This window comes from Lissotriton helveticus, chromosome 2_1 (assembly GCF_964261635.1).
Source record: "Lissotriton helveticus chromosome 2_1, aLisHel1.1, whole genome shotgun sequence".
In the NCBI taxonomy this organism is placed as follows: domain Eukaryota; kingdom Metazoa; phylum Chordata; class Amphibia; order Caudata; family Salamandridae; genus Lissotriton; species Lissotriton helveticus.
In genome coordinates, this window is record NC_136059.1 from 1,988,239,623 (window position 1) to 1,988,261,443 (window position 21,821).

The 21,821-nt window shown below is 43.9% G+C and overlaps 1 protein-coding gene across 4 annotated transcripts in view; it reads left to right on the plus strand.

The window, feature by feature from the left end:
- TRIM2 (tripartite motif containing 2) overlaps positions 1-21,821 on the plus strand; it is a 424,869-nt gene that overhangs the window by 323,895 nt on the left and 79,153 nt on the right. For all 4 annotated transcript variants that reach the window (XM_078676945.1, XM_078676941.1, XM_078676944.1 and 1 more), the window contains exons 7-8: positions 10,684-10,787; positions 14,158-14,325. In XM_078676945.1, the coding sequence (XP_078533071.1) occupies positions 10,684-10,787; positions 14,158-14,325 (272 nt within the window). The remainder of the gene's footprint in view (positions 1-10,683; positions 10,788-14,157; positions 14,326-21,821) is intronic.

Here is a 21,821-nt window from a genome sequence, read left to right on the forward strand (position 1 = left end):
AGAAGGATTCCAATTGCAAAGTCATTTTTTTTTTTTTACTTAAAATTTGTATTGTTTTTTTTCATTTACATAAAAAAGAGCATACACATACAGACGTATATACATGACTGGCTGCTGTTGTCATCCTGCTTATTTGGCACATACAAATACAAGTCTTGAGCCAATTGTTAGTGGCTGTTCGTTTTTTGGTTGCATAACCCTCTTGGTTAGTTCTAACCATGTCTACTTTGCATTGGGTTTGACAGTCTTGGTTCCTAGCTTGTTGTTACATAACATAACATAACATAAAAACATATAACATATAGTTGTTGCTGGTTGGTGATCGGCTTTTGGCCTCATAGTCTGTTTGGGTGCAGGTGCGCGTTTGGGTGGTGTCTCTGGTGGTTTGAAAGGGTCTAGGGCTGTGTCTAGTGCGGACCACATCTCCCTGTTTGGTTTACTCCCTGGGGTGTATTTTCGAACTGTACTATCTGCTCCTCTCAAGAAAGTTATCCAGTTTATCCACCCTTTAAATGTGGCTTTGGGGGTATTTTTCCAGTTGGCTAATATAATTTTCACTGCACTTGTTAGAAGGAAGTCTAAAAGGTTTATGTCCTGTTGTGAACTGATGTCGGTATTCATGTGTGCTGTTGTTAAAGTGCAGAACTCTTTCTTTAGGGTGCATTTTAGTGTCTGGTTCGTGAAGTTGAACACTTTGTTCCAGAACTTTTTTACCCTGTTGCACCGGAAGACTAGGTGCTCGAGGTCTCCAGTTGTGGTGTTGCAGTTCCAGCACAGGTCGTTTTCTCTTAAGCCTAGTTTCGCTAGTTTAGACGGGGTCCAGTGAACCTGGTGCAGTAACCAGAATTTTGTTTGTGCTAGTGCTGGGGATATGATGTTTTTCGAGGGGGATGACCACATGTTGGCTTCTTCCTGCTCTGTTAGGATCCTGCCTATCTGAGCTTCCCAGTGCCGTTTGTTCTTTTCGTTCAGTTTCGAGGAGGTGGGCCGTAGAAGTTTGTACAGGTGTGATATATGGTGACCAGTTTTATTCAGATTTTCCATAAGTTGGAAAATTGAGGGTGTTTGGCTGCTGAGGTTGGCTTTAGTGATTGCTGTTTTGATGGCTAGGAAGTTGTAAAGCTCCATTTCTGGGAGGTTGAACCTGCTCTTTATGGTGTTGAATGTGAGCGGTGTGCCTTTCTCCTCTAGGGGTGCCGGGTGTGAGAGGCCTAATTCTTTCCAAGTACCTATGTCTAGGGCTTTGCTTTTGTATTTTATCCTGGGGTTTGCCCATAGTGCTACCCATTTCGAATTCCTGAGGCTTACTTCTAGTTTCTGATCTACCTTTCGGAGTGCATGTTTTGTTATTTTGAACACCGGGTTCATTTTTAGGGATTGTTTATTGGATGTTAGGAGAGTTAGAGGTTCTACGTTGTTGAGGATGGCTTTCTCTAGGGCTAGCCACGTTGGTGTGTATGTTTGGTTTTGTATTACCCAGTGTAGGCCCTGCTTGGCAATACTGGCTGTTTGGAAGGTCCTTAAGTCTGCCACATTGAGGCCTCCTAGTTCTTTCCTGAATCTTAATTTTTGTAGAGCTAGTCTTGGTTTTTTGTCTCTCCAAATGAATTTGTTGAGAGCCTGGTCTATTTTCTTGTGGAAGTCATCTGTTAGTGCTAATGGGAGCATACTGGCCAGGTAATTAGCTATGGGTGTGACCATCATCTTGACTGTTTCTACTCTTCCCCACCAGGTAATGAATTTAGGCGACCATTTTTCCAGTAGTTCTTTTATTTTCTTGAATGTGCTCTCCTCATTTTTTTCGAGCGTGCTTCTCAAAAGTGATTCCCAGGTATTTTATCGAGTGCGTTTGCCAAGTCAGACCAGAGTCCCCTAGAACCTCTCTAGTTGTGTGTATATTCAAGGGCATGCACTCTGATTTGTCTCTCTTTAGTTTGTACCCGGAGTGTGAGGCATATAAGTCGATGGAATGCATGAGTGAGGGGATTGATTGAGTCGGGTTTTCTGTGATGATCAGGAGGTCATCAGCGTAGGCCGCTAGTTTGGCTGTTGTTTTGTTGATGGAAATGCCTGCAATATTCGTATTGGTGATGATGTCTTGGATCAGTGGTTCTAGGGCCAGAAGGAACAGCAGTGGGGACTTAGAGACTTAATGGGCGTTTTGATCTCTAGGGTTTTGAAGTCCTGGCCTAGTGCTTCCGCTTCTGCCGTTGTTATTTTCGGTAGTTTAAGCCTCTCAAGGTAGGATTTCGTTCCTTTAGTGTCTAGCCCTTCGTCTCATAGAATTCTTTGAATGTGTGTACTATCTCGCTGTGTCTGGTGTGTGTCTTGTTTGAGGTGTCAGTGATTGTTGTGATGCTATGATGCCTTTGTTTGCGTTTGAGGTAAGAGGCTAGTGCTTTCCCTGCTTTGTTTGCTTCGCATAGATTGATTTCTTTGTATTTCCTTATCCTGGGACCTGCAGGCTCGCTAAGTATTCTATTGAATTCGTATTTCTTTTTCGTGAATTGCGTTAGGGTACTCTGATTTGCGGTGTCTCTCTTCTAGACTTTTGATGTCCTTTTCGAGCTGCTCGAGTTGGGCTCTCGCCTCTCTATCTCTTCTCGCCTTTATTTCTATTAGTACCCCTCTTACTGTTGCCTTGAGTGCCTCCCACACCGTGCCGGGATTTGTGTCTTGGATTCCGTTGTCTGTAATGTAGTCTGCGATGGCTTTCTGGATTTTGACTCTGTCTTCTTGTTTGGCTAAGGTTGTGAGATTGAGTCGCCATCTGCGAGTTAGTTGTTAATTGTGTCTCCCCACTAGGTGTAGGCTGATGCATGCGTGGTCTGATAATGTTCTGGCTGCTATATCTGTGTGTTCAGTTAGATGTATATGGGTGCCCGAGATGAGGATATAGTCTATTCTACTGTAGGAGTTGTGTGGGTGCGAGTAGAAAGTGTAGTCTCTGGTATCAGGGTGTTGCAAACGCCATGGGTCTGCGAGGCCGATTTTGTTGCAAAGGTTCACTAGCGTTTTGTGGGAAGTTGGGGTGCGTGTCTTAGACTTGTTCTGTCTGTCCAGCGTCTGGTCTAGTGCCATGTTGAAGTCACCCGCCACTACCATCATGTTATGTGGGGGGCTGGATTCTAGCTCTTTCGTCACCTCCTCCAGAATGGAATATCATCTGTGTTGGGTGCATAGATGTTGGCTACCAGTATTGTTTCCTCTCTTCTTTGAGCTGCGTGAGCAGTAGTCTACCTTCCTTGTCGTGCTGCACCCTTTCTATGGATATGTTAGATCTGCTACTGATCAGGGTTACTACCCCTCTCTTTTTCCCCACCGCTGGTGAGCAAGCTACCTGGCCTATCCATCTCGCTCTGATTTTGTCTGCTTCCTCTAGGGATAGTTTTGTTTCTTGTAGTAGTATTATGTCTCCCTTTGTTTTGGCTAGGTAGTCTAGGGTTTTCTTTCTCTTAACTGGGTGGTTGAGCCCTTTGACATTGAGTGAGATGGTCTTGAGGTCCGCTAGTAGTGTGGAACTACCTGTTATTGTCTTTGTTGGCCGCTGCTATGGCTAGGTGTAATTTGGCCTCTGACGGCCCCTCCCTCTTTACCCTGCCCCTGTATTTCGGGATATGTTGCCTCTGTGCCGAGGCCGATCTATGTGAGTTGCTGGCGGCCCCGCTGCTGGAGACCTGGACAAGACGAATGCTACTGACTTGACATACTTGACGAACATGACGAACATGACTTACACGACACACAAACTTACTCCCCGCTGCGACCCCTCCTTTCCCCCCTCCCCCTCCCTCCTTTAGTCCAGTCCTTCCTTGTGCTGTGGGCGTGCGACAGCAAGATCCCTCTGCTCCCGCTTTGACCCCGGAGAGGCGAGACCCTTAACATGTCTTTAACACTTATTTTCTACTAAAAAGGATATGTACAGATGGCTGGGCCCTTCATGATGGGTCCTGAGGTAGATTGAGGTATATTGTCATACAGTGCGTGGTAAATTGTCATGCAATGCTTGAGGCTGATCGCATATTCTCTTAGCATGTAGTTCCTATAGTTCATTTAGTTCCTTTATTGTCGCCGGTTGTGCCTTTGCCGTCTCTTTTTCCTTGTAGTCCTTTCCGTTGGTTCCTTCTTATGGGTTTCTGAGAGGTAGCTTTGTTGTAGTATCCATGTTTGTATGGTTCGTTTCGATGGTACTTGCGAGATAAAGTTGTGTATGTTCAGAGCTTAGCCTCTGTCGGCTGCCGTTCCTGGTGAGGCGCTCCTTTTTGCCGTTGGCGTTGAGTCTTCCATTTCCTGTGTTGGTGGTCCTTGTAGATACCTTGCGAGCTCTGCTGGGTCTTCGAAGATCATGGCTATACCTTTAGTGGAGAAGCGTGGCTCAATGGTTAGAGCGGCAGACCCTGATGCAGAGGTCTGGCCCGGGACCAGGGTTCAATTCCCGCCTCGGCGGCTCTTGGACTCAATTTCCCCGGACCTGATAATTCTCGCCTCGGTGCCTAGTCTAATCATGGGTCTCACTCTGTGACTCTGGGCAATAGCTTGCTTAGTCTCCACAACGGCCCCAGCAGCGCTGTGGATGCCTGGCTTCACCTTGGGGGTGCCCAGGAGTGGACATTTCACAGGAAAGCCAGGATGGGTTCCACAGCGGTATGAATACAGCGCTACAAGGCCTCCGGGTAGAAGTGCGCTATATAAATACTCTACATTTACATTTGTTGTTTATCCTGAATTTTGCTGGACCTGTGAATGAGAAGGCGATGTTTTGTTTCCTTAGTGTGTCTCTTTGGGCTAAGAACCCCTTTCTTATGTCTACTGTCGGCTTTGAGTAATCCTGCGTTAGAATGATTTTGTGGCCATTCCATAATAGGTTGGGGTTCTTTCTTGCTACGCCGAAGATGGCATCGGTTTGATGAGAGCGTAGCGGTTTGCAAATTATCGGTCTGGGGTTAGATCTCCCCGTTTGTCTGCTTGCGGGAACTCTGTATGTCTTATCCACTTCAAAGGGGCCCTCGAACTTCAAGTTTGTTAGTTTTGGGATGAGGTTTTATATTAGTGCAACGCACGATCCAGCTTTGTCCTCCTCACCTTCAGGTATCCCTAGAATTCTTATGTTGCCCTTTCTGCTGCGGTCTTCGAACTCCGCTGCTTGTCTGCGGAGGTCCGTGGTTGCTTTGGCGATATTGCGTATGGCTTTGCCCGTTAGTTGTGAGCGATTCTCGATGTCGCTGACTCTTTGCTCTATTACTTCCACTTTGTTGTTTGTTGCGTGGATATCAGCTCTGATTGCTGCTAGCTCGAGTTCTATTTTGTCTGTCGTGTTTTTGGTTGATTTGGCAAGTTCGTGGACGTCTGCCAGCTTCCTGAGGATACAGTCTAGTGTACTGTTTATGTCCGTTTTTTGTTTAATTGGTGATTCGACAGTGCCCTCTAGCCTATTTTTCTTTAGTTGTTGTGTCGCCTTACTGTCGCCTCCAGCCATGTTGTTGGGTATTTCCTAGGCTGCGGTTGGTGTTGCTCTGGTGTTGTTGTCTGCTGCTCGTGCTCGTCTCTGTGGTGTTCTTCTCCCGCAGGCCTTGTTTCTGTTTCGGTGTGGAGTCCCCGCGACTTTATACTCCTTATTTTGCCTCCTCTTGGTGCTCTTTTGCTCAGTTGTCTGACTCTCTGCCTAGTGGAAGAGCGCCCTCTGATCTTGGGCGCCTTGAGTGCCTGTAAAGCCCTGGGGTGCTGTGGCTGCTGTTGGCTGTTGATGTGGTGTGCTAATGCGCACTTTAACGCGCCCCCTCGGTTCGGTTAGTTTTGGGATACTGTTCGGTCAATTTTGCCTCCGGTCGCTCTCTTTTACTGCTTTCTGCTTGTATTAGTCTTTTGTAGCGCTTGTGACGTTCCCCTCCCCGAGGCTACGTTTGTTGTGAGTTTCGTTTTGTTCCAAAATGGCTGCGCTCGTGGGGGGTTTCGGGTTCGGTGTGGGGTATCTGCACCTGAGCGGATGGCTTATATACTCTTTGTTTGATCAGATGTCTTACACTTGTGCTTAGCGGAAAGCGCGCTCTGACCTTCGGTCGTTTTTGCCTACGGTCGCTCTCTTTTTGCTGTTTTCTGCTCGTGCTGCAGCGCTTATGATGTTCCCCTCCCAGATGCTTCGTTTGTTGTGAGTTTCGTTTTGTCCCAAAATGACCGCGCCGTGGGGAGTTTCGGTTTCTGCTTACGGCAAAAAGCGCTCGATTTAGCAGTTTTGATCTCTCTTTGTTCTGATTTCCCCTTATTCGTGATTTGGCGGGTTGTCTGGCTTTTCTGCTCCGCTTGCAAGCGCACTAACCTTAGGCGCCTTGGGTGGCTGTGAAGTTTTTTTCACTGCGAGCGGCTCTCCTTCATATCCGCGCCATTATGGGTGGTCTCCTGCCCGTACTGGTATCAGTTGCCTTGAAGTTAAGTACACGGTGTTAGCCTGCGATCGTTCCTCCTCAGCGCGCTGTGACGGGACCTGTATTGTTCCGACCTCTGTTGCTCCGTAAATTAGTACGAAACGGCCTCAATTCTGGCTGTTTATTTGGCTTTTCTGTCCCGGGGTCAGCGGACCTCCAGACTTAGGCTGCTTCTCCCCTTGCCATCCAAGCCACGCCCCCTGCAAAGTCCTTTTTTAAGTCATTTCCAAACGTCTTACTTTTTCGTGTAACTCTTTGCAAGCCGTATCCTGATAATGAACAATTTCACAAACTAGATTTCATACAAGCTCTGCAATTCTGAAAATACTACCAGTTCTTTCGCATCTATTTACTTTGAATCACTACTCATCACTTTTTGGAGGATGGCATACCATTAGTGACAGGGATATAATGTTTAGTAAAAGTGGACCAAATTTCAAAATAACACAACCATAACTATCCCAATTACGATACGCAAAGTCAAACACATTCAAATATATAGTGTAAGATTTGTAAAACACTTGCAGATGTGTTATCAAATATATCCTCAAAATGTTCCATAGGTGAGAACCATGATCCATACAAACACAAATAATCTTCTTTTTTTTTAATTTTACTGTTGTGCAGACATCACACTAAAGCATCCAAAATTATAAATCAATTCTGAGCATGTGGGCTATCCAAAGAGATCATTTTCCACCAGAATCCAATGTATTGAGTCCCACCACTGGTATGACAAAAATTCATATTTTCAATTGGCACATTTAAACTGTCTCCACTTTGCATACATACTAGAAAAAAAATGTCCTGTAAAGCCATTTATTAAAAATGTTCAGTCCAGAAGAAACTACTCTAAACCTTAGTGATTCAACTATTTTAGTTTTCGAATATCAATTGTATTTTACTGTAGGAACTGTACTACTAATTAATGCAACTGACACAAACAGTTTAATTCATACATCAAATATATATTTTCATACTTTATTAATATGCTCATCGGATAGTAGGACTTTGTATAGTAATAATTAAATGCTATTAATGTCTGCATTTCACAAATAACATATTACAAATTGACATGTGGTTTACCAGGTAGCATGAACATTCCAAAAAAACTAAATCTTTATCTGGACATTTTACATTCTATGTGATGTATGGTTTCAAATTAATTCGTTTTCATTTCATTTTTAGGTCTCGCACCTGCGAGTTCTGCTTACAAGGACTAACAAGAGGAGACAAGAGACTGGCACGTGCAGCCTGCCGGAATCGGATCAGGTTGCGCGCGTGAACACACGCTCTGATTCCGGCATGCTGTTCACACACACACACACACACACACACACACACACACACAAACACGCTTGCAGGCACACACACAGACAGACACACGCGCACACATCCCTTCCCCCCCCACTACAGGCACGCGATGTGCCTGTCTCCCTTGCAAGCCTCCAGCACAAAGGCATTTTCCTCGCGCCACTAAGACTGCCTCCGACCAAGCCAGTCCTCCGCCTGCCGCCCAAGCCAGCCCCCCCCACCCACCACCCAAGTCAGCCCCCCCCCCCTAGGAAACGTGCAAAATCACCTGGTACTGCGGCGCGGTACTCCAGCACCTCCAACGCAGCACGACGCGGGCATCTCCCATTAGGCATGGGAGTCCCTGCTATTCACTGGTATTCACCCGGGCCCTCTCCTGGGACCCAGGACTTGTTATTCCTTGTTCTGGTCTTGCTAGCGAGATACTTTGTCGTTGAGCAGATGTGCACGCGCACGCTCACGTTCAGATGTGCACTTGCCCAGACAGCCGGCACACGTATGGCTCGCGCATTCAGCACAACGTGCGCTTTCACTTTCCCTTGCTCACCGTTCTGGAAGCTCCAGTTGTGCACGCGCTCAGTCTGTCTCCCAGTGGTTCGCCGGGGAGTTTGTGGGCGGCATTCTCATGCAGGGCAGGACGCGAGAGTAGCGCAGTCATTCTCCTGGTTCCCTCTCGTTTTCGGAGACACCTTCTTTGTGCAGTTTTGATGGATATTACTGTTTTTCCACTGGCGCAATCAAAACATTGTACCCTGCCATCAGTCCTTGAATTTCTTTGGTGCTAGCAAGTAAATCCATGTTTGTAGGGCTAGGTACTCTACTGGCAAATAGCTGGGACATTCGTTGCACATCCTGATTTCTGAGCGGATGAAAATGAGGCATTCTACAAATAGAAATTATTCTGCCATTTGAAGTAGTCATGATCCAATATTTCAAACATGATTTGGATGATACAATTCACATTGGCTTTCTAAATCTTGTTTAGAAGGATTAGTCATTTCAAACTTTCAAAATCCTCTCTATTAGCAATTTACGTGTATAGTGAATTGACATCCAGGGTACCTACGGTGACTCCTGTGACATATTTTGGTGTTTCTCATGTAAAGTTAACCTAGAACACATCTTGTATACATTCGTCTAATAATTCACAAGGGTCTTCTGGATCCCCTCAAAGACCTATTACACCAGGGATAAGTTAAAATTTCCAGACATTAAGTATTGACAGCGATGCCTTTTTGCAACCTTTACTTAGAAACATTATGATTTTCATTATGGGCACAACACATTTCCTTAGCAAGATAAAATGTAAGTTTGCATTATTTGGAAAAGAGGAGAAAACCAACAATAATACAGGGTAAAGGTGATAGCATATTCCAGCAGAAGTCTGGCTCTAGAAAAAGACACCGTAATATAGGCTAAGTAAGGTTAACAATTGAAAGAAAATGATATTTGCAGAAAGGGTGGTATCTGCATGGAATTTCCTTCTTGTACAAGCACCAGTAACAAAATTATAGGCTTGAGTGGTAGAATCCATGAGGTAAGCATTATGCAGTATCCAAAGATTGTATAGGTTTTAGATTGTTATACCAAGGTCGCATGCGCAACATACCAAAAGCTGAACTTATCTATGCATAAGATGGTCAGTTTCTTTAAACAATATATGGTAATGATGACTGAAGGTGTATGAGTCATAATTTAGATGGGATTGTTATTTGATGGTGTTTCATTGCTGATGTTTGTATTGATTACCTAATACAAATATAGGAAACCTTTTAGACAAAGCCCCCGGAACATTCTCTGATACATATGGGTGCTCCATATTGTACATTCAGAACATTTTCTATAGACGTTTCTTCTAGTTTATATGGTATGTTTTTCCACATAATTTGACTTTGTAATATATTCTACTAGGAGCTGACAAAATCTATTTCTACATTTGTTATTGTGGCTGTGATTGCTACTGCTGTTGTTTTATCAGTATTGTTAATATTGTGAAGGGAACTTCATGACCTGGGACAGCAAACACACCAACACTAGAAAAGCAGAGTTTAAACTGACACCGGACCGAGGGAAGACAAGGACACTGCGGCAATCAGGCAATTACCCTGGAAAGGGAAAGACAGATATTTACACTGTGGCATGGATGCTCTTCCGTACAGTCTGGGACAGAGAGAGTTACACACACACACACACATCAGAACAGGCAAACAAGACCCACTGATCACACTCACTTAAGTTTGGTGGAAGGGAGCAAACTGTATTTGAAACAGGAACACATTGTAACTATAATAAGCATGCACAAGTATTTGAAAGCCACTTAATCAACAAGGGGAAGGGGCAACTGTGATAGAGACAAATGTAATAGGATAACAGGACATGCACGATTGAACAGACTCATATGAGATCAACATACACTGTTATATTCGTAGGGATGATACACCAGAACCAGGAACTCTTGGACTCAAAGCCAGAAAAGGTGCAACCTAAAGACTGGGAAAAGAATGCCCTGAGAACAAGTATAACCCTCTTTGGGATTAGATAACTCAGAAAGATACATTATTTGGGATCAGATGCACCAACACGGCACAGCACTGTCCACATCAGGACACCTGCACAGTTTTGTGGATGGTTGCAAGATTTGAGCCCTTTATCGTGCATTCTTCTGAATTAACTGTCAACCTGAAGCCAACAGTCTACAGGGTCAGGTAGCACTGACACCAAAGGTGAGACCTCATAGCAGTCAATCAAGACCACAATTTCAGAGACATTCCAGACATCCATGAACACGCAGAGACAGGGAGGTCAAGATTACGGGCACATACCAATGCAATGGACAAGCCAAGACTGGAGCCCAGAATAAATCTCCTCTGGCATTTGTTTTTATCTTAATATGACTATGTTCCTGTTTACAATCTGTTTCTTATTTGTTTTGATTTATATACATTTATAGGTACCAAAGGAAGAAATAAAGGAGAGTTTACTAATCTTCAAGGAGTCGCAGCATCGACAAATGGAAAAATATTAATAGCAGACAGTAACAACCAGTGTGTTCAGGTATGTAGGTTTTCAGTGTGAACATGAGCCTGGCCCTGTAGTTTGTAGGAAGATTAAGCTGTTTGGCCCTAGAACGCAGTTGTTTTAATTAAATCTTTTAAAATGTATATCTCCAGTTCCCTACATTAGATTTTTGTTATTTTTATGTCATTTTAAAGGTACAAATATTCTCTATTTCGGTAAATTGGAGATGGATTTTTATTGGGTTGTATCTTATTTATTGTTATGATGATATTAAATGCTTTACACACATGTCTCCTAAGTTATGCCTGACTGCTGACTGGCCAGTCTACCAAGGGATGAGCAAAGAATAATTTATTGAGACTTTACAGGCCCTTATTAGTGATTGTGGTATTATTACTAGCTGAAGGTGCATAACTCCATATTTTACCCGCAGTACTGTGATACAGCACCGTATTCCTGTTGGCTGCAGGAACCTTCTTTCTAGCCTCCTGTCATCCTTCTCATGGTTTTTTAATCCCAGGCCTTTGCTGCCATCGGCCACCGGTCTGGAGCACAGGCTGCCTCACCATCACTAGCATTTACTGTGCAGCATTTTTGAACTGGCTCTTGTCACAGCAAGTCTGCCTACACTAACACCTCCATCTGCATGTCATGAGACTCCATCAGACTTTAATAATTTGGGTTGGTGTGCACTCTGTAGTATGATAGAGTATACTTGACGCACATTAGAGTCTTCACAATAGTCATTGCATTTACCATAGGCTTTTTCCGAAATTCAGGGTATAACTGAGTGTTTGCTCATGGTAAATGGTTTATCTTGTTTATCTGTTCTATGGGACGTTATATGGTACATGTGTACCATATAACTTTCTATACTTTCCATATAAATTTCTAGGACTGCTAGGAGCTGTTGGTTTCAGCTGCCTAGTCCCTCTTACTGCAAAAACACAACACAGGCTGAAATGCGGGAATAGATATATGCTCTGCTTTTCCATCAAAATTATTACATCAATTAATCATTGATTGAAATTCAAATTTCATACATTTTTATTTTAACATATCAGGTTGTATTTATCGACTCGTTTGTACAAAAGTATGCTACTCTATGGTGTTACATAAAACATTAAAAACAAACAATAAACAAAGACTGTACAACAAATCACAAAAAAGTCACTTTAAGTAGACATAAAAAACATCTCTTATTTCAATAAGTATGAAACATAGGCTGTGCTCTGAATTTTGAACACAATCACAGACATTTTTGTGGCCCCTTCTGTAATACCAATAACTTTGGTGCATATAAAGTGCCAGCGCTATCATCAAGGGGGTGTTCCCTCATTTGCATGAGGGTGTGCCACATGCAAATGAGGGAATCCCTTTGCCTCTGCACCCGTGCTGTATTGCCAACGTGGGCGCAGAGGCAGAGAATCCCTCCGGTGGTGCACATGAGAGTGCCCCACCTAAAAGGTGGCACATTGTCAGTGCGCCTCCTGAGAGCAGCCCTCTGCAGGGGGCAAAGGGGGCATCCTATGAACCCTCCAGACATCCACTTGCAGGCAGGTGCAGTCACTGACTTTAGCCGCCTGCAAGGGGATCTCTATTCCCCTTTAAAAGTGCAAGCGGGTTGCCGCTGCACAGTGAAACACGGAGCGGCTTTAAAGCAGTCACTCCGTTTTTAACGTGAATGTGCTGTGCCCAGGGCAGCACGAGTATCCGGCTGCCCTGGGGGCAGCGCATTCCCCATAATTTCCTTCATTGTACCGCGCGCACCTTTTTTAGAGGTGCACGTGGCGCAATGAAGGAAAATGCGCTGCATGTGTAATGCGTCCCCTGTATCAAAGGTTCAAAGGTTCAAAATAAGCTTTATTCGATATTTAGACAAATATCATATAAGCATACCTTCATATACATAGTTAAAAAAGCAAAGGGATAAATGCATTTATATTACAAATGATCAGGTATATTTCAATTTAAAAATTTCATACTAAAATCTCATTAAAAATTTAAAAGATGTACCTTTAAAACCAGGTAAAAAACACATAGGAATAATCACCAAATCCACATTCAATCTAAAGTTTTCCTACATTTTATCACTAGCTTTAAAAACTGTTCCATTTTGGTTATCACCTCCTTATCTTCCAGTTCCTGTAGCCGCTCAAAAGCCATTTTACATGTCCTGATATTCCATCTCTTTAGTAAGGGTAATAATAGGGGTTTTCTCAGAAACTGATAAAACTTACAAAAGAGGATGGTGTGAATATTAGATTGTTGTGAGATAGTGTCACAAGGTCCCCTGTATGGAAACGTAGGATTTTTTGTAACTTGATCTTCAGTAATATTGGACAAAAAAGTGAATTAATATTGCACAAGTAAATAATTGTCCCAGAACAGTAACATGAGTACAGTTGTACCTGACCTTTAATAGAAAGCGCATATTCCTTCACTGGTGCTTGTTTGAACCTTACATAAATTACAACATAACTGGAGCCTTTCCTTACATTAACCTAATCCATGCCTTACTCCCAAGCTTTCAAAAAGGGCCACACACCTTCATTTAAAGCAATGAAAATTAAGAATAAGGTAGCACTCCAATACACCTCCTAATGCTTTAAGACCAGGCTGGTTAAATCCGACTTAGCGCCCCACGGTCTGACTGTATAATCACATGACATTAAACTTTCTTCATAGGACTGATCCAAAAAGATTTACATTGTTATGCTTATTCTTGAAGATGTTTATGATTTAGGCAAGATTACTCATGTCTTCCATTGAGTTAACTACAGATTTTGGTAGCACACCCTCAGTATTGAAAAGTTGCAGGAGGAACAAAGCACGTTCAGGCTTTTTTTCCACTAGCCACACTTTTCATAATCCACCGTGACAAAATCCACCTTCTGCCTATCTACGATTATCGAGGAGTACTGATTTTCCTACGGGCTCATTATGCTGAAGCTATCTAGAAAACACAACCTGTTATTGCAACATTACAGATGAGACTACTGTGTGATATTTTGACTGTTGATGCACAATAAAAAGAAAACTTAATTTATTGACCTAATCGTCTTGATCGCATAATCACAATTGAGTTGAGCGCAGCATTAATTTTTAATTTTCAGTTGCTACAGATGTGCAGGACGGTAGCCCTTATTGTACCTAGCTACTGTAAACCCAATGATGGTTAAGGCAACAGAAGTTACTCTAAGGTTAAGTACCCCGATATGCCATTCATTTGTTTTTTACCTACCCAATAAGATTGAACTTTCGAAGCAGCTATACGGGCAGTTGCATATACCTCCTTCACCTATCTATATATGTTTTATTTCTTCATTTAAAGCAAGCTAAATAATTAAATACAGTAATGGATGCTCATTCAAACTTTTTTGCTGGGTTAATTATTTTTCTGTAGATATTTTCCAATGACGGGCAATTCAGAAGCCGCTTTGGCATCAGAGGGAGGTCACCAGGGCAGCTTCAGCGTCCAACAGGAGTGGCCGTGCACCCAAGCGGCGACATCATCATTGCGGATTATGACAACAAGTGGGTCAGCATTTTCTCAGCAGATGGGAAGTTTAAGGTAGGGATACACACATTGCTGTCTGTATGTATAGGTTTGTTTAATTATTTAACAACTTCTGAAAACGCAGGAAAGTGCTTCCCTATTGCACACTGATTTTTTTTTTATAACTAGACACCTATGTATGTGGCCTAGGAAGTGATCCAATTCGGTCTTTAAAAAGCAAAGAGTTGTGTAGCTTCAAGCTCACCACTTCACTCTTAAAGTTGACTATTTGTTTCTCAGAAATGAAGCCTTCCACTGAGGAACCAATATGCTGAACATCCAAGTTGGTCTGCTGGTTATATAACCTTGAATGTTAGCTGCCTGATATTAGATTCTCTATGACTGTCAGTCTTAGAAATGTGGGCTGAGTATTTAAACATGTTCCTAGTGATGGAATATGCATATTGTGGATGCAGGAAATTGGGGTAGTTACAAGATAGCTGTAGACAAAGGGACATGTGGCAAAAGATCTGGGGGGTAAATTAAGAGACAATACAGCGCAGTGGACATTTACAAGTGATGTGAAGGGAAAATGCATCAGAAGCCCACATAAATGAATGGAGGTAACCTGAGACAGCTTGCATCTTCGGCCACTTCGCTTATTGAAGGTATCAATATCATGTCAGTATTTGATATTTTCTCAACTTTCCTAAGGTAATATTTATTTTAAAGTATCATTAGGCGTTGAGGATACTAACTAAGGCATTGCTGCGCTCTCATATTTGTGAAGTCAGACTGCAGGCCTTACCTCATTAACATCTGCTGATATACCCACACATTTAAGCATGACTTAGATTGCTACAAATATCTTTAAGGCTTCTGAAGTAAGCAAACCACTGAAGTGGGATGTCCGGTCATCATCAAGTTGTATGATGGACACAAAGATGAGTTGCCACCAAGGCAGCTGCCCTAACATAAACCGTGTGAGGAAATACGAGCTGAAATCCAACCAAAAAATATTATTTGACCCGGAGGTGGCTAGGCAGCAGATTACAAATGTGCTAGAGTGATCAAAAAAGAAAGCTGCAGGACACCCCCATTCACAGTGAATAGACTTAGGAAAAATGAGAAATCCCTGAAATCTAATGCAATAGCTCTTTTTTCAAGGCTCCATGACAACATTTAAGTGTGCTTAGACATGGGCCTTTTACCGTATTAGCTAAGTCTGGTAAGGAGCTTACAAAGTTACATAGCTCCAATCCCTCTGTCATTAAGAATGTTGCCACTTTAAATTAAAATCCTTTGGGCTTGAGGTGGATGCCAGCTGCTTTATCTGTCTGAATACAGAAGCTGATTTCCTGCACTTAGCATTAGCATGCCCAATGCTACTAAATTAATGGATCATTGTCTTCTCAACTTTGTTGGACGTGACAATATGCAAAATCAATCAATCAATCAATCACAGCATTTTTATAGCGCACTACTCACCCAAAGGGTCTCAAGGCGCTAGGGAGGGGGGGTCCGCTACTGCTCGAACAGCCAGGTCTTGAGTTGCTTCCTGAAGGCGAGGTGGTCCTGGGTCCGGCGGAGGTGGGTCGGGAGGGAGTTCCATGTCTTGGCGGCGAGGTAGGAGAAGGACCGTCCTCCTGTGGTGGCTCTTCGGATGCGGGGGACGGCGGCGAGGGCGTTGTTGGTCGATCGAAGCTGGCGTTTGGGAGCGTAGAAGTTGAGGCGGCTGTTGAGGTATCCCGGGCCTTGGTTGTGTAGGGCTTTGTGTGCGTGGGTGAGGAGTCGGAAGGTGATTCTCTTGTTGACCGGGAGCCAGTGCAGGTCTCTCAGGTGTCCGGAGATGTGGCTGCGACGGGGGATGTCCAGGATGAGATGTGCTGAGGCGTTCTGGATCCGCTGGAGCCTCTTCTGGAGTTTGGCGGTGGTACCGGAGTAGAGGGAGTTGCCGTAGTCCAGACGGCTGGTGACGAGGGCCTGGGTGACCGTCTTCCTGGTCTCGGTGGGGATCCACCGGAAGATCTTACGTAGCATGCGCAGGATGTTGAAGCACGACGAGGAGACGGCGTTGACTTGTCTGGTCATGGAGAGGGAGGAGTCCAGGATGAAGCCCAGGTTGCGTACGTGGTCGGTTGGCATGGGTGCGGTGCCCAGGGCTGGGGGCCACCAGGAGTCGTCCCAGGCGGAGGGTGAGGATCCCAGGATGAGGACTTCCGTCTTGTCCGAGTTCAGTTTCAGGCGGCTGTTCTTCATCCATTCGGCTACCTCTTTCATCCCTTCGTGTAGGTTGTCTCTGGCGGTGGCGGGGTCGTTGGTGAGGGAGAGGATCAGCTGGGTGTCGTCGGCGTAGGAGATGATGTTGAGGTTGTGCTGGCGTGCGATGTCTGCGAGGGGGCCCATGTAGACGTTGAAGAGGGTTGGACTGAGCGAGGAGCCTTGAGGGACGCCGCAGATGACTTCGGTGGCTTCCGATCTGAACGGAGGGAGGCGGACTCTCTGTGTTCTTCCGGCGAGGAAGGAGATGATCCACTCCAGTGCCTTCTCCTGGACTCCGACGTTGCTGAGGCGCTGTACTAGGGTACGGTGGCAGACAGTGTTGAAGGCCGCGGAGAGGTCTAGGAGGATGAGGGCCGCTGTTTCTCCGTTGTCGAGCAGGGCACGGATGTCATCGGTGGCTGCGATCAGGGCGGTCTCGGTGCTGTGGTTTGCCCGGAAGCCAGACTGCGAGGGGTCGAGGGATCCGTTCGTCTCGAGGAAGGTGGCCAGCTGCTTGTTGACGGTCTTCTCGATGACTTTTGCAGGAAACGGGAGCAGCGAGATGGGGCGGTAGTTCTTGAGGTCGGTGGGGTCGGCTGATGGCTTCTTGAGTAGGGCGCTGAGTTTGGCGTGCTTCCAGCTCTCCGGGAAGGTAGCGGTGTCGAAGGAGGTGTTGATGATGTCCCGCAGGTGGGGTGCGATGACAGCGTCGGCCTTGTTGAAGACGTGGTGAGGGCAGGGGTCGGTCGGAGATCCGGAGTGGATGGAGTTCATCGTGCGGATGGTGTCTTCGGTGTTGATCGGAGTCCAGGCGCGGAGGGTGGTGGTGGGGGGCGGGGGTTCGGTCGTGGCGTGCGTCGGTTGAGTGCTGAAGCTGTTGTGTATGTCCGCGATGTTGTTGTGGAAGTAGGAGGCGAGGGAGTTGCAGAGGTCTTGCGAAGGGGTGATGTCGTTGTTTCCGGCATTGGGGTTGGAGAGCTCTTTGACGATGTTGAAGAGTTCCTTGCTGTTGTGTGCGTTTTTGTCCAGTCGTTCCTTAAATGCGGTTTTCTTGGTGGCGCGGACGAGTTGGTGGTGCTTTCGGGTGGCGAGCTTGAGGGCAGCCATGTTGTCCGGGGTTGGGTCTCTGCGCCAGGTTCTCTCGAGGGCTCGGCCGTTCTTCTTGGAGTTCTTGAGTTCGTCGGTGAACCATGGGGCTTTCTTGCTGCCGGGTCTGCTGGGCGGGGTCCTCAGGGGGGCGAGGTCGTCTGCGCAGTCGCTGATCCACTTGGTGAGGTTGGTGGCCGCCTGGCTTGGGTTCGGTGTGCAGGTGGGAGGGTTCATGCTCAGGGAGGTCGCGAGTTGGTCGGCTGTGATCTTGTTCCAGCTTCTGCGTGCAACCTGTTGCTGGTGGTGGTGGATCGTGGTCCTTCTGAAGCTGAAGTGGACGCAGCTGTGATCCGTCCAGTGGAGTTCGGTGGCGTGGCTGAAGGTGATGTCCTTGCTGGATGAGAAGACGGGGTCGAGTGTGTGTCCGGCGTAGTGGGTGGGGGTGGTCACCAGCTGCTTGAGACCGAGGTTGGCGAGTCACTATTATTGACCATATTGGGTTAGGTGAAAAATGCCCTGTCCTTGTCCCAACGATTTACAGCACTGGCTTTTATGAAGAAAAGGGTGGTCGTGTTCTGGGAATGGGGCTTATCACTATACAATTAGGCTTGACAGTTTGTAATTTAATCAATCCGTTTTGATGAAAGGGAAAGCATCAATGTGGAGCTAACGCATCAAGATTTTCCTACAACATCCATAACTGGGCAATCAAAGTGGCATATCACTTTTACAAAAGAGAAAAGCAAACTCGAATAATAGATTGTTAAGCTGGTTCCTCAAGGTGCAAAAGAGGGCAAAAGAATATCTGTAAATGCCATACAATTATTTATGAAAACAGCTAAAGACTATATCTCGGCAAATAGACGTGGATCATATAAGTCTGACGGCAACATGTAGAACTTACTATATATTATTGCAAAGTGATCATTCATGTATGCTGGATCATAACTTTCGAGGCAGCTAAGCAAAACAAGACTTTGATGCTGGCAAGACTCAACCAGTTTCCAGCACTTAAGGAAGATGGCTAAGAATTGCTACAGAAAAGAGAAGAAGCTGAGTGTGTAAAGCTGTCAGAGAAATCCCAACAGATAGTATCTTTGAGTCCAAAGGACCGGCAATGCTACGCAATAAATACCCGAGGACAAGTTTCCTCGATTATGATAAAATGAACGAAAAGAAAATGATGTTTTTTATAAATATCAAAGGACGTTTTGCATGTGTAGCATTTGTAAAGTTTTTTAATTATTTTAACTGTGTCGTCAATTAATTAATTGGTTTAAGTGTATATGGTTCATATTAAACTGAAATTAACCAATTAGTAAACCATAGTAAAGCACTGCATTTGAAAAGCTGTGTCCAGAATATGAGATTTAAAGGTGTTCACAGGAAGGTCGAGACGTCTCTGTTTGCTATATTGGAGAAAGTCAGATTTCTTTTATATATATATATATATTTTTTTTTTTAAAAGGGCATTCTTTTCTTGGTGTTTCAGTAGCAGCTACCTCATTTTTTGCTCTGATTTTCGAAAGTTTGACACTTATTTATACTCAATGGGTTTGGTGCAGAACATTTCGGGCGATAAAGATGAATTTATGAGACATCCTAGCACCCTTTCTATTAGAGCTAATGTATTGCTTTTAGGATGTGGGTATTATGGACGAATGTATGGTGTCTGAAGACCATTGCATTAAAGTACAGACTGTGATTTGATTGGTGCCTTGGCAAATGTGTGGTATCATTGGAGGCGTAATTTCTTATGTGGTGAAATAGTTGGTGGTTGACAGCATTTACACCTTAGGTAACATGATTAGACCAACTGAGTGAGTTATTTAGGATAAAGATTGGGCATTTGGCTTAGACTGCATTGATTCTCAAAACTCATTTTGACAAAAAATATATATTTTTGATGAATTGTCAATTATCAGAAATAAAAGGTGCCAGCATCAAGAACTGCCTGGGAATCCGCCTTTCTGGCAGTGAACCCATTACCCCTCACCGAAAATTGAGGACTGAGAATCATTTACAGTCTAACATTAAACTAAATGAATATTACATTAAGCTAACACACACAGGTGTCATTAACAACTATTTTAAGGCGATTGCAGCGTATCTGAAGAGTCCAGATTAGATGCACATAGAACTCGAAAATTAACACAGTCGTAGGTGAACATATACAGTTGGCAGAGATATCCACCATTTTCTCTTTTCTTATTAATTTGATTTATAGTGCTTCACAAGCCTCAGTTGTAACTTTAGACTGCTTGCAAAATGGCCATCATATTCACAAAACTTTGCGGTGTTAGCAACTGAAAACTATTTTTTGTTGTTTCCTTAGCATACATCTGTTTGCTCCAATTATGTGGGCAGGTTGCACACATTGCAGAAAATTCACAGTTATTTTTGTCGGTCACCTTTAAATGTTGAAAATAATTTTCCATGTGAATAATCCCCTTCACCTGCACTCAGTGCAAAATAGAGTTTTCTAGGCACTTTGGTATGCTACTGTCTGCGCCACTGATGCCTTGTCAAATTAGGTGCACCTTTAGAAGTGCAGAAAAGTGTGGCATTGCAAATGTGTGAAAAACCACAAAGTTACAGCTTTGTGGGTGTTCACATCATTTTTATGATCCACTGCCCTGAATGTCAACCATGTCTGCTGAAACACCAGCACATGTTTGCTGAATTTCCAACTGTGCTAAAAAAAAAAGCAACCTTTATGCCCACGTGAACATGGGTATCAAGTGATCCTTGGGACAAGTGTTCACATGGAGCTCATTTCGGAGAACAATCTATATTTGTACAGACCTTTCTGTGTAGAATCAATCTTTATGCCAACATTCTAAATGTAATCAGCATTGATATTTAATTGAAGATTGTAGAAAATATAGAAGCACATCCAATTTTATTGAAAACCAAACATGTTATTTCAAGATATTCATCAAAGACACTTTGTGAGTGATAGGACATTTCTTAAAAAGAAACGAAAAGAGGAGAAAAAACTAATAGACCCCAGGTGTAAAGAAAAAACAAAACCGAAGAAGGAAAACACAGTGAAGGAAAATGTGAGCATCAACGGACTATTGGTTACTTTTTATCAAAGATAATCACAGATAAAGGGGATTAATCAGTACGGTAATAACATGGGGCCTGAGAGAGAAATGATAAAATAGAGTTAATGGGATGGTGGATAAGATGTTAGCTAATGATGAAAGAAAGAAGGAAAACACAGTGGCTGGGTATGTGAAGGGTCTGATCCGCAAAGTAGGGACCCTCTCAGGAATTGAAACCAACAGGGATTGGTTAGTGAAGGGCGAAGTCCCTTAATTGTATCTACAAAATGAATGAACTAGTGTAAATTTTAATAAAATAAAGTCACTTGCTGTGTTTACAGCAATATAAGCTGGGTCAAGCTTACCGTTAAGAGTAAAGGAGCAATACACTGGGCTCTGATCAATTGACGTTGTCCTGCGGATACATAGCACAGTGTTTTAGGACGTGTAAGTCATAGAGATAATGTATATGTATACTGTCTGATATTTTTAGAAGGAGTATACAATATTAAGAATGCTCACCGTCAAGGGCCAACTGGTGTTCCTATTTTTTCTGCTTTTAACAATTCTTTTAGCGACTGCTCTTTCAGTCAGAGATGCAGTCTATGAAGCTGGCTTGTTCGAGCCGGGATAGATAATGAAGACGCTTCATCCCGCGCAAAAGTCGTCGTTCAGGAGGCGTGCCTGTGGGCATGTCAACTAGGATCAAGAAGGAGAAGTACAGATAGATCTGAAGGAAGCACGGCTCTGCAGAGTGAACCGATGCAGAAACATTTGTGTTTGGGCACAAATTTCCAGTTGTCACACAAATAGACTAAAAAACACATAGATTCTGACTTTGTGGATCCAGAATTTACATGTATGGTTTCTCATATCAAAGTTTAATAATGGGTTCATAGTGTTGCAGGTAGCTGAAACAGCCAAGGGAGACCAAGCTTAAGCAATATTAATCTTCATCATTGGCCCTACATAATAACGTGGGGTAGCTGACTATCCCGCTTATTAGTCAGAACAATCAATAGTTATTGATCACAAGTGGTATTCAGGGATCTACTTTTGGATGTTAGTTGCTTAATTTAGTGACCTTTCCCATAATATTAGTAAGATAACTTCCTCAAGCTGCGCAACTTGACCCTTGCACCATTGTAATAAGTAATAAGCAAGCATTAG